The 12036-nt window shown below is 44.8% G+C and overlaps 1 protein-coding gene across 3 annotated transcripts in view; it reads right to left on the reverse strand.

The window, feature by feature from the left end:
- The window catches only part of LOC111845899 (laminin subunit alpha-3), a 57700-nt gene that overhangs the window by 2508 nt on the left and 43156 nt on the right, over nucleotides 1–12036 (reverse strand). For 2 of the 3 annotated variants that reach the window (XM_072711222.1, XM_072711221.1), the window contains 29 exons: nucleotides 11919–11999; nucleotides 11637–11737; nucleotides 11453–11509; nucleotides 11063–11214; nucleotides 10564–10674; nucleotides 10313–10424; nucleotides 10011–10169; nucleotides 9386–9582; nucleotides 9162–9278; nucleotides 8761–8915; nucleotides 8291–8432; nucleotides 7834–7933; nucleotides 7454–7570; nucleotides 7007–7174; nucleotides 6731–6879; nucleotides 6334–6540; nucleotides 6053–6201; nucleotides 5795–5957; nucleotides 5529–5656; nucleotides 5267–5417; nucleotides 4927–5034; nucleotides 4652–4806; nucleotides 4450–4567; nucleotides 4203–4343; nucleotides 3923–4053; nucleotides 3545–3682; nucleotides 3089–3221; nucleotides 817–944; nucleotides 93–270 (listed from right to left, as the gene is read on the reverse strand). In XM_072711222.1, coding sequence (XP_072567323.1) covers nucleotides 93–270; nucleotides 817–944; nucleotides 3089–3221; nucleotides 3545–3682; nucleotides 3923–4053; nucleotides 4203–4343; nucleotides 4450–4567; nucleotides 4652–4806; nucleotides 4927–5034; nucleotides 5267–5417; nucleotides 5529–5656; nucleotides 5795–5957; nucleotides 6053–6201; nucleotides 6334–6540; nucleotides 6731–6879; nucleotides 7007–7174; nucleotides 7454–7570; nucleotides 7834–7933; nucleotides 8291–8432; nucleotides 8761–8915; nucleotides 9162–9278; nucleotides 9386–9582; nucleotides 10011–10169; nucleotides 10313–10424; nucleotides 10564–10674; nucleotides 11063–11214; nucleotides 11453–11509; nucleotides 11637–11737; nucleotides 11919–11999 — 3946 coding nt within the window. Of the gene's footprint in view, nucleotides 1–92; nucleotides 271–816; nucleotides 945–2462; nucleotides 2791–3088; nucleotides 3222–3544; nucleotides 3683–3922; nucleotides 4054–4202; nucleotides 4344–4449; nucleotides 4568–4651; nucleotides 4807–4926; nucleotides 5035–5266; nucleotides 5418–5528; nucleotides 5657–5794; nucleotides 5958–6052; nucleotides 6202–6333; nucleotides 6541–6730; nucleotides 6880–7006; nucleotides 7175–7453; nucleotides 7571–7833; nucleotides 7934–8290; nucleotides 8433–8760; nucleotides 8916–9161; nucleotides 9279–9385; nucleotides 9583–10010; nucleotides 10170–10312; nucleotides 10425–10563; nucleotides 10675–11062; nucleotides 11215–11452; nucleotides 11510–11636; nucleotides 11738–11918; nucleotides 12000–12036 lie in introns of those variants that run through there. The other variant, XM_072711223.1, reaches the window with a different exon arrangement.

Here is a 12036-nt window from a genome sequence, read left to right on the forward strand (position 1 = left end):
CACATGCGCAAACCCACATTATCATTGATAGCATGCTTCTGCATTCATACTAGGTTGGGTTCTTTCACTATAAGTCTTCAATGAATTCTTACTGTGTGCCATTTCCCATTGTTGAACTTCTCCCTGTTGAAGACACTCCTCCTCCCAATGACCAGCCGGATCCTGCCGCCCACCACGCACAGAGTGACGAAGGACTTTTCATGTGGGCCGCCCACATAGAACAGCACCCCATCCGCTGACCTGGTCCGCATGTCCAGGGAGAACTGAGGCCTGTCATGCAGTAAGACGGTAGAAGTACCTGCTTCAGACTCCCTCTAGAACTCCAGAACACATTAACCGGCTTCACCTAGAACCCCATGTTTCTGAGGGTGACCCCCTCCACCACTCATGCGAGTTTTACTTACACATGAATGTTTTGTGTTTTAACGTTGGTGTTCCCTGCTCCCACATATGAGTGAAAGGTTTGTACTTGCTGGACCTGAACTTTCCACTTCTGCTATCATGTCAGAGGTTCTCATCCTAGTCCTGGTGCCCCCCTGCCAAAATATTTTCATTCCATCCCTACATTAATTAGCCTCATATGGTCCTTACTAAGCAAATAATTGATGTGGCATGTTGAAAGCAGTGCAGGTTGGAATAAAAGGATTCTGGCTGGGGGGAGGGGCCAACCAGGAACAGGATTGCGAACCAATGTGTGAACCTGAGCTCTGAAGAAAAATTGGGTTTATGTAGTTAAATTGTGATGACTGTGTCGTTATTAGAAAGTAAAGTTCTGGTATGTTGTGGGGTCGTGTCCACTGAATAATGGTGACTAACCGGTTCAGGAGCATCTGTGGGGTGAGGCTGTAGCTTAAGTAGCTGGCCGGTCCTCCCAGCTGGTGGGCATGCTTGATGGCTGTGGGCGGCCTGCAGCCAGAGGAGGTCTCATTTGCAGGCTCCTGAGTCTGTTAAACACACAGATATGGGATACACGGTGCTGCATTAGATGGGGGAAAGAGGAGGATGTCCATGGAATAAGAGAGGAGACAGGCAGGATTTTAAACAGCAGTGATGACCTCACCACTGGGTGGCACTGTGGAGACAAATTTAAATTCACAATAATGCCAAGAGCAGATGACGGAGGAGAGGAATGCTTGAGGGTAGGTAAGGGCCTACACTTCCCTCCCCTGACTTTGCAGCCCCATCATAGACCATGGCTTACTGTTTCACATTTTGGCTGCAGTGCATCATGGGAGAGAGCACTATTTGATTATGTTGCACAAGGCCGACTGCATTGTTCTTAATGGCGAATCGATACAGCCACAGTTTTCATGGGCTAATTATCATGTACAGGACATTTCGTAACATAACTGGTAAACATGGTATGAGTTATATAGATTATTTCTGACTTAATGTTCTCAGTTACCTAATTATTTCAATAGAATTTGTTTCTTTGCTCTCGTTTGGCTACAGTTTGGCCATATTTTTGTGAAGGTGCAGTCGGGGTGTGAGTGGGAAACTTGAAATAAGTTTTGGGTGATTTGTATGTAAATAGGGTAGGCTTTGAGACTTCGTTATCATGTCCTGAATATAATTCTCAATTTATGGAAAATCAAAAAATATATATATGGAAAATCAAAAAGGCTGCAACTAAAGCTTAAGGAAGCCTTAGTAACTACCTCACAACCCCTGACCATACTCTGACATTAACTAACCATACTATGACATCATATGAACATATTCTGACATCATATGACCATACTCTGACATCATATGACCATACTCTGGTCTTTCGATATGGTTTCATTATTGGTTACTGGGTGAGGGTGAAAAATGGGTTTTCAGTGTGGGTGGGCCGTTCACACCTTGGAAGCCACACAGTGCCACTGTCAAACAGCCACATGGCACAATGCTGATTGATTGGCCAAAATGAGGCAGAATGGGACTTGCAATACTGGGTGTGGCTATGAACTAGGCACAACACTAATGTGACTTCTTCCATTTTTACCGATTTACCACGGTTTAACCTGGTCAATCGATGTGAATGAAAGATCATATTAATTTAGCAATCATGACACTGGCCAACCCTGTTTATCAGCTCAACACACAAACATGTTTTCAAAATATTATTGAAGTCCAAACAGTGATTTATTTTCCATTAAAATAATTTGTTGAATAATTCACACTAACAGGTTTTTTTCTAGGGTTGAAAGTATAGATAGTAAATTATACACACAAACACACATACACAAATGTGAAGTCTCCATGCAGAATATAAATGATTTTGGGATTTTGGAGTAAGGGGTGAGAATTTTGTGCTTGATGTATAAGTGCAGTTTTGAGTATGCTTGTCCTCACAGAGGATGCTGTGTACACATCTTGCTGCTGTTTTATTTGGAGGATTAAATTTTGCAGGATCTGACTTAGATAGGACAGTGGGGAAGAGGAGAGTATGGGACAATGCACAACAGGCCCACAATGCCTAAATTCAAATGATACATTTATTTGTCATGTTCTAATAACAGAACAAATTCAATTAATTAGACTGCTCAAGAGTGCAGTTTATTTGTAAAATGTTTAACCTTTCTGCAAGCTTTTGATAAACAGAACAATTGCAAGTGACACATGCATTTTAACACATGTTAATGCAAGTAAATATTAAATATGTGGGAAAACTGCATTGTTTTTTTTTTCCTCCGGGGAACTGTTTTAGTGAAGATCATCAGACAATAACAGAACATGATGAGGCCGACATTTCCACATTAATCCTCCTTTGCCGTCTTTGGCTTTTCCTGTTCCTTTTCTTCAGCTCTGGAAGCAAAGCATCATCGGAAGACGTTAATGCTGAATTCACACGGGACTCACATTCGACAATGATGGCAACACCTAGAGAGGTTAAAGGTCAAATGTACTGCAATAACCCCATAATGAGATTGTCCATGTACAGCGCTAGGCGTCAGGGGAATTCCTGCATCATAGTGGATGCCTACAAATGCATGAAATGGAAGTTCAACTGAGCCTTCTAATGTTGAGAGAATGTTGAGAAACATCAAAGAAGATCGTAAATCTGAGCTTGAGTAATAACTGTTCTTATGACTAGGTCACCTACCGGCAAGCTGTTGGTGCTGTTCTGCCTGGCCAGCATCAGCCGAGGTGGGTGCTCAGCACTGCACACGTCCAGCAGAACATCCCCACTATATTGGAATTCTGTCAGGTCTTCTGGCCTATACTGGTTGCTCTCCCTGCAACAGACAAGATGCGCAACAGTCAACACTCAACTTCCGATGACTACAGTCATGGGTACCAATCATGGGTATGATCTGCACAAAGCAAACCAGCTGCATGCAGATGTTCATCATTACCCAGAATGCACAGAAGTTCTATTTTCCATCTCATTAGAAAGCTAGCCCAAGAGGATATATGTTCAAGTCCCTCAAAGGACATTGTCAATGTTTTTAGTCGTATAGAAACACAGACATCTACGTTGAGAAGGATTTTGGTCAAAAGAAGAAACGTCTCAATATGGTCTTAGATAACACCATAAAGAGTAGGACTGTTTAATGACCTCCTTGTGTAGAGGTTTGTGATGCAGCCTTTGAACGTATCCTTCGCCAGGATGACGTCGCCTCCATCTGTGTTGACTGGCGATGACGAGGATGACTGCTCTTCACCATCATCATCCTCATCAACCCACAGGTCCAACCTGTCGAATGGGAGTGATTGACAAGTCTTAAGTTGAATGGTTGACATAAAAGTATAGCAGGCGGCATAATGAGTTCAAGTATATGAAACAGGTACTGTTATGAAAACAGTTTAAAGGGATGAAAATGTTCAAATGTGTTATGTATGTGATATTGCCATTCCCCTCAGTGCCTGTAGGTGGCACCACCACGTTATTGATCACGTTTCTTCTATGTGTTAATTAGGAGGTGAGGTAACCCACCTGTCTCCCTTCCTCATGGCTGTCACATAGTGCCATTTGCCGTCATTATACGTTTTATGTGACTTCCAAAGTTTGTCATTGAACCTCAGGTTCACAAAGCCATCAACCAGGGACAGTTCGAGTCCATTGACCTTTTAAAACAAAAAAAGAACAATCACCTAACTGAAAGTACATTTGCAAATAAAGACCTACAAAAAATCTTTCTTAAGGATTCATAGTGAGACTATTTAAAAATGAAATATTTGGCTGGAATCGATTTGGAGTGAGGAGATAGTCTTACCTCCTCGCTCTTCTTCAGCAGGAGACCTTGGCCTTCGGTGCTCCGAAAGCCCAGGGACACTGTCATGCCATCTGCGAGCTGGAAGCCCGGCAGCGGACTGGACAGTGAGCTCCCAAGACTAAACTCAGCTTTGCGTGAGGCCTGAAGTCAAGGGCAAGAGATAAATGTCAGGATCAGAGCATAAAATGAGCTTAGCCTCCGCACCCCAGAACTGATGCAAGGGTCCAAGCTGTGATTGCAGACTCACGAAAAATTCTGTAGGACAGCCCAGGCTGATGCCGACTTCTTCATCAAACACCTCTGAGTTACTGTCCACCTTGACTTTCTTCACACATCCCTTCAATGGCTGTATGGTGATGTTGTCTCTGAAGAAGCAGACATGCACAATGAATCATCTCGGCTTCATAAGATGCTTTACCAAAGTAAAGAGGGAAATGACACCCATTTACCTTTCTCTCAATGATGAAGGCAGGCCACCAATATAATACTTCTGATACACTCCTCGGTCAAGCATCAGGTTTTTCAATATCATTTCATTTCCCACAACGAGAACTGAAGGTTTGGAATTTGTTAAAAGGACTAAGGAGATCTCACTGTTCTCGTCCTGTCAAGGAATGAAAGACAAAACATAGAATAGACTGAATATATTCATCTTTCAGCACCCTGTCTTTGCCAATGGAAATATTTATTTATTGAAAGAGAATTATTCAGCAAATCTTCTTACCAGAGGAATTATCTTTTTTTCGCTTGTCACTGTTGGCAAAATCTTCTTTCCTTCACGCCCCCTAAACACGGCATAGCCTTGTTCCACACTAATACTGTAGTAAGAGTCCTAGTCACAAAAAAGATTGAGTAAAACATTTTACTACCACTGAACTGCAAGATCGAGTTCAAACATTTTGTGAAATAAGGCCAACATAATTTACAATGAAGCACGTAATGTCAATACATTTTATACATCAGTTAAGTGAGCTAGCTTATCTGTCATATTTTGATGATAGCTAGTCCAATAAAATGAAAATGTGCCAATGCAATTAGTCTGTGTCTGCCTCTGCAGGACGTACCTCATTTCCAAGGTACAGCAGCAGTGCATTCTCCGATCGGGTGTAGATATTTTGACTTAATCGGAGAGTTTTCTCTGTAGATTTATCTGAGATATTTACACTTGCGTAGCCCGTGCCTTCAAAGTAATAAGACACCGATGACTGGGATTGCCTTGAAGGAAAGGAAACCATTGTTATATTTTATTCAAAAGCAGAAAATGACTCCAGAAACGTGGTGCTGACTGTCCAAACAGACTGAGTGGCCCAGTCTGGTTTGGCCTACCTCTTACACGGTGCCTTCTGGTTTACTCTGAAGGCATTCTTGAAGTTGTACAGGCTGATGAATTTCTCATTGAAGGTAGACAGCTCAATGCAGCCTTGGTATTTGGGCAAACGTAAGAGTTCTGGTGGCTGAAGAAAATATTTTGAAATGTCACTAACACGGTTCCTCATTTCACAGACTGTGCTTTTGTCGCTGCTGTTTTTATTAATTGGAAGACCGAAAGGTGTGCAGAGGGGCAGGAGAAGCAAGACACAGAGGATACATACGTTGAAGTCATCAGGGTATCCGCCAACGTAGAAGACAACATCACTGGGATCCACATCAAACAAGTTGTGTGTGGGATCTCCGTTCTCCGTTGCGGATACCGGCGGCTCAGGACTGTTTGGTCTTGACGGCTTTGTAATGGACAGCTGAGCATCTTCATATATTCTTGGGAAGAAATATGAAGGAGAGAAAAGATCAGTATCACAGAGAATCAGCAAAGTCATTGCTGACTGCATGGACTGACAGGTGCCATCAAGTACCTGCGTAAGTCAATCTTGTCAAAGGTGGCCAACTCTGAGTCAGATTCGGTGATGCTAAAGGACTCGATCTCGTGCACACGGTCATTCAGCTTGTAGATGTAGACCAGCTGGTTGTTTCTCAAAAACATTCCCATGTAGTTCTTGGTGGACTGTGGTGGGGGTGGGGTACATTGAAAAGCTTGGTTGAGCAGTTGTCCTTGCATAGTCAGCTTGTGCAGTAGTGCTACCACTGAATTCAGTGAAAATGCAGTGAAAACACAAGGGAGGAGGAGGGAACTCACATTCTTGTTGCCAAGGTACAGCACAAACATGTTCCCGGTGTCAGAGATCTGTCGTCGCCGACGGCGATCATCACCGCGTCCGGAGTCTCCGCTTTTGGGCCGCTGGAGGGACAGCGATAGGGAGGTGTAGGCCCTCAGGTCCTCAATGTCAGAAGGTGAGCGCAGTTCCACGTATCCATCCCCATTGAAGTTCATGGGGACAACAACCTGCGGAGGATACGGTTACTCTCAACCTGGAATCCCCCCACTTCACATAATGAAGGATTAACATAAAGACATTATTCCTATGTTTATTCCACTTTTTTTTATCCAAATAAAAAGAAGGAAAGGAAAACAGAAGGATAGAGATGTGTTCAGTGTGATGATGGGAGAGACTTTCGAAGATTGGAGGGCTCACCCGGTTGGCAGCATCTCTGGCTAACTCAATCAGCTCCTTGATCTTCCGGATGTTCTCAGACACATTAGTCGTTGACAGCTGGGTGGTCAGGTTCTCCATCTGGGAGATCTTGTCCAGCAGCGATGGAATCGTGCTGCTGAGGTTCTTCACTGTATACAGTTTGAAAACACTGTTACCCAGCATTCAAAGGGAAAAAGCTGTGTTTCTATGGCAAAAGACTTGAACCGAGACTTTGGCTGGGGGTATATAAGATGAAAAGCCAGTCTGGGCACTTACCTGATTGGTCTACATCTTTCAGTATATCATCAAAAGAATCCGCTTGGGGGACTGTGATATTGTCTATTTCACTTTGGAGTTTCTTGAGCTTGTCAAGTGCATCATTGGCTGTGTCATTGGCTGAGGCTGTTGTCCTCTTTGCATTGTCGATGATGTCAGCAATGTCGTCTGAAATACAACAGTGAGATTCAAGACAGGGCAATGTTGCTGTGACTGTAGCTACCATCAAACTTAGAGGCTCCATCTAATATAATACTTGACATGAATGATTATAGCATCGTATCACCCTTTCTGCATTGCGATGACATATTGTAGTGCTTCAGTTGTTGTTTGAGATCTGCTCCCATTTCAGGTTTCTCCACAGTTCTTCTGAATTCACCCCAGGCAAAGCCAATATAGTTGCACCCTCACTTGCACACCTTTCTCCATGAAGTGAACCCCACCTACCACGTTTGATCTTGCTCAGTTCATCTTGGGCAGCAAGAAGATCCTTATTCAGTGCATCTTTTTTCTTTGTTGCTTGGTCTAGCTGTTGCTTCTGGTTGTTCAGCTTGTCCTTAATTCCTGTGAGGCATCCAACTGATGTCAGCACAGAAAGTGCTCAACGTGCAAGTTCTCTGTGTGTTTGACACTAACAACCTAAAGCTTGCAATGGAGTACAGAACCTAGGGTAGACTAACATACTAATAATCGATAACTGAACATGAGGAATAAGTGGATCAGAACTATCTTTGCTCTGGAGACAATTTGCTGTACAGAAGTGCTACACATGCTTGGCACTGTCAGAGTATCCATGGAGAAAGTGAACTACGTAATGTGATGAACACCTTCAAGGTCCCCCTCTGCATCCTTAGCCTCTGTCAGAAGCATCGTTCCCTTGTCTTTCAGCTCCTTGGCCTTCTTTGGCAAATCCTCCTGCAGCACATCCTTCAAGAGAAAACAATCAAAAATGACAAAATGAATTGAGCATGTCACATGTTTGACTCACAGTATGGCCCTAAATGGTAGTTCAGCTAGTTCCATATTTGACTTCTTAAGCGGTCGATTTTACCCAAAACCACTAATGCACTGTAGCTTACAGTTTAATGCCTTAGCTAACTGCATAATATATCCCTAAAAACATTCCTGTATCTCATCCCATAATGTAACTCGATGTCTAAACTATGAAAAATGGAGCTCACTCAGTTGGTTGGCTACCATGTCCCTGGATGTTGGCCTATCGCAGAGTGTTGGTGTCCTTTAATGTTCTGGTCTATCATAGGGACCCCCTGGCTCTCAGCTTACCCTAAGGGCTTGATCAGCAGCATCCTTGGCCTTTCGTGCGGCCTCCTCCGCAGCCCGGATTGCTTCTGTGATGTTCTTATATGCATCGATGGCATCGATGGCGTCACGCACGCCCGAGCTCCTACTGGCATTCCTCACTGCCCTGTGGGGCCAAGCATGACAAATATTGATGGGGGTGGGGTTTAGGAATGCACAGAGGTTCCAGTTCTGTAATTAATTTCCTTCTATTGCACGCAACTCTTAGCCCCGCCCTTAAACCCCTAGAGCAGGGTTCTTCAAATCTGGACCTCGATTCCAAATCCAGGCCTTGTTTTCAGTTCTCCCAGGTAGTTTAATAATTACTGATTCTGATTGGTCAGAGGCTTCACGACCTGGCTCACAGGTAAAGGAAGGCTGGAAAACCAGCAGTGCTCGGACCTCGAGGACCGTGATTTGAATAATAGGGCCCTAGAGAAATAAACCAGACTTACTCCTGCAAATCCATGGCCAGCTGATTGAGGAGCTCGGCGTGCTTCTCCGCCCTCACCACCAGGTCCTCTTTGGCAGCAGCCGTGGAGATGAGGTTCACCTTCTTGATGAGGTCCATTTTGGCGCCATCCAGCTGCGCGGCAAGCATCTCGTATTCCTGGTTTCAAAAGTGAAAAACGTCATCCAGGATGTCACACAAATGCCATGTTTCTGCTGCTGGCTGAACTGAGCTGGGCCTCTGATTGTTATCCGAGGAACCGGGCGAGCCTAAACTCGTCTGCTCCTCACTCCATGCAGATGTAACGTAAATCCTGTGGATCATCTCCATATATTATGGTTACAAAACATAATAGGGTGTGTTAAGCACCTTTGGTATATCTGGCTCCAGAAAACACGTCCCTACCTTCTTGCTATCCTGAAGCATTTTGAGAAGATCTTCGGTGCTCTTCAGCTGGTTCTTTGCCATTTCGATTTGCTTAGAGACACTGTCCTTCTCCTTCCTCAGATCCTCCATGCGTCTCTAAAGTTGATTTAGATGATTCAGATTACATTCATATTGGCTCCTTTGCATCACTGCGTCTTGAGTGAATGTCGATGGTGAAAGTAATGATTAGTAGGCGGTGGTACCTCGAGGGCCTCCAGGCCAGCAGTGTTCAGCCTGTTCTGGGCCTTGGCTTTCTCTACTGTGTCCTCAGCCTCTTTCAATGCCTCCCTCAGGTCTCGGAGCTTGGACTCGTAGTCTTTCAGCAGGCCTGCGATTCTCCTGGCAGCCTTCTCGTTCAACTCATACTGCTTGGTGACATTGTTCCTGATGTAGTCCAGCACTGAAAACGAAAAGGAGGCCAATTTTGCCTGCTTCCCCTTTAAATCACATGTCACCTGTTGACCGACAGTAATCAACCTGCTAACAACAAACACTCTGCACTTTATTCAGCTGGGACCCTATAACTCTTCCTAGCATCACCCCGATTTACTTACATTCACAATGTATTTATTTAATCCATCCCATGCTGCTTCTGTTCATAGACAGTCTAGTGTAAAAAGTATCATTTTCATGTGTACATACTTGTAAATTGTCTTGCATGTTATTTGTTATACCAGAGCACACTCATCAAGACAAATACTTTGTATGTTTAATATACCTATATAGTACTATATACCCATAGGTATATAGTAATATCTATAAACTATTACTCTAAAAAAAAAAAAAACCTGAATGCAAGCTGTGCACTATACGATGGAGAGCGCCTACGTTTCTGTGCCTCGTCCCGCTCGCTGACTGCCTTCCGCAGCTGGTCTGCGCAGCTCAGCTGCTCCATCTCATGCACCATGCGCTCTGCCTCTGCCAGCATCCGGGCCAGATCCGCAGGGGCGACCCCGTCAGTGGCACCACCAAGCTCCTTCAGGAGGTCTGTGTAGAGTCAGAGCGAGTCACGACCGGGGTAAGGAGAGGGAGTCTAAGCTGGTTGCAACAACATGTGAGATGGGTACAGTGGGCCTGAGGGGGAGGGAGAAGAAAGAGATTCATGACGGCCAAGTAGATGCCTGCTCCACCTTGAATTTTTTTGAAGAGCTTCTGGGCTTCAGATAGCAAGTCTTTGGCCTTCAGATGGGTCTCGTCAATGTTCTCCAATGCTTGCTGGCCCTTCAGATAGCTACTGTCAGCCTACACAAAATTAAGAAGCAAATTCACAAGCAAAAGTCAGCGTAATAATATTCAGAATAATAATACTCAAAAATACTAATTTTTGGTTCTTCACAATGCAGCTCAAAGCCATGCTGAGAGGTAAACGTTGTTCCAGTACCTTCTCTTTCAGAACATTTATATCATCATCCAAGTTCTGGACGTCCTCGTCCAGCTGTGCTACTTTGGTCCACTGGCCTTGCAGACTGGTGTTGTATCTGCTCATCAGAGCCTGAAAGACAAAGGTAGTATTAGGTCTGCAAGCTGTAGTAAGAATATTAACTTTACTGGCATCCCGATGCTGTCTTAAAACCATCGAAGGCTGAATGACAGGCCCAGCAGTTATGAGTTCTGCTGTTAAAACTTGTTAACACAGATGCCCTAGGGGGAAAAAGAAACCTGCATCCAGAGGAATTTTATCAGTTTGATGCCGGAATGCAAAGTTGAACAGACATTCAGCTGTTGTGCATGTGTGTGCACGTGTGTGTGCACGTGAGGCAGTGGAACAAAGGGCAGGGCTACGTGCAGACCATCTGCTCCTCAGATCTTACTAAAAGCCCCAGTCCAAAGCTTTGGTGATTCTTCCACCTCTGAGGTGGAGCGATGGAGGCATGTGCTACCTTTGTGGCCGCTATGGTGTCCTCGAGTTTCTTCAGCCTCTCCTGGGTGGCAGAGCTGGTGTGGGCCTTCTCCAGCTTTTCCTTCAGGCTCATAAGCTCTTCATCCATGCCCTCCAGGTCGTTCAGCAAGGTCTGGACACAGCTGTCGCACTCTGAAGGACAACATCAATGCTCTGGTTTGACCGTCCAATGTCATCTCAGCCATATTCAAATATTTCATCCATCCATCTTCTAACCATTTATCCAGCACAGGATTGAGGTAGTTCTCAAATATACCCAGGTGGAAGACGATGGGTGTGGGTGTTTACATGGCTGTTTTATAGCAGAACAGAGACAGGCATAGAAGATTTCCGACATTCTGCAGGAGAAGATGCGTCAAATGACACTCACCCTGACACTCTCCCTGTTCCGTACCGGTGTCTTTCGGCTCCAAGCTGTTATTGCACACTACAGAGTGACGACATTTCAGGAAGAAGTTACGGCAAACGGGTGTGAATCATTTAGCAGCTGCTAACTGACCAGCTTCTTCAGCAGTAGAGCGGGTCTGGAGGCCGGAAGTTTCTGAGACACTCACCACCGGTCCTGGGGTCACAGCCTCCGGTGTTGCCGTTGCAATTACAAGGCTGGCAGCTGCCCTCCAGAGCCATAGGGTCGCCGTAGTACCCGGGGGCGCACCTGTAGGATCACTCAAAGTTACCCCCAAACCCTACAGACTTCCAGGCCAACTGAGCATTTTCCCTGGTCAGGGAGCATGAATCTGGTGCCCACTGAATAGAGCTGTCCTCATCTTCCCAGGGAACGTACATTTGGCTGGAATTATTGACCCCAATCTAAAGTCTCTAACTGAGATACCAACCTTTGGCATCTGTCTCCACTGTAGCCCTGTTTGCAGATACACTGGAACCTTCCGTCAACCTCCCCGCAGCCAGTTGCGAAACTAGAAACACACACGTTCAGGCTCAGTTAACGCTTAG

The sequence above is a fragment of the Paramormyrops kingsleyae genome, chromosome 4 (genome assembly GCF_048594095.1).
Source record: "Paramormyrops kingsleyae isolate MSU_618 chromosome 4, PKINGS_0.4, whole genome shotgun sequence".
Taxonomy (NCBI): Eukaryota; Metazoa; Chordata; class Actinopteri; order Osteoglossiformes; family Mormyridae; genus Paramormyrops; species Paramormyrops kingsleyae.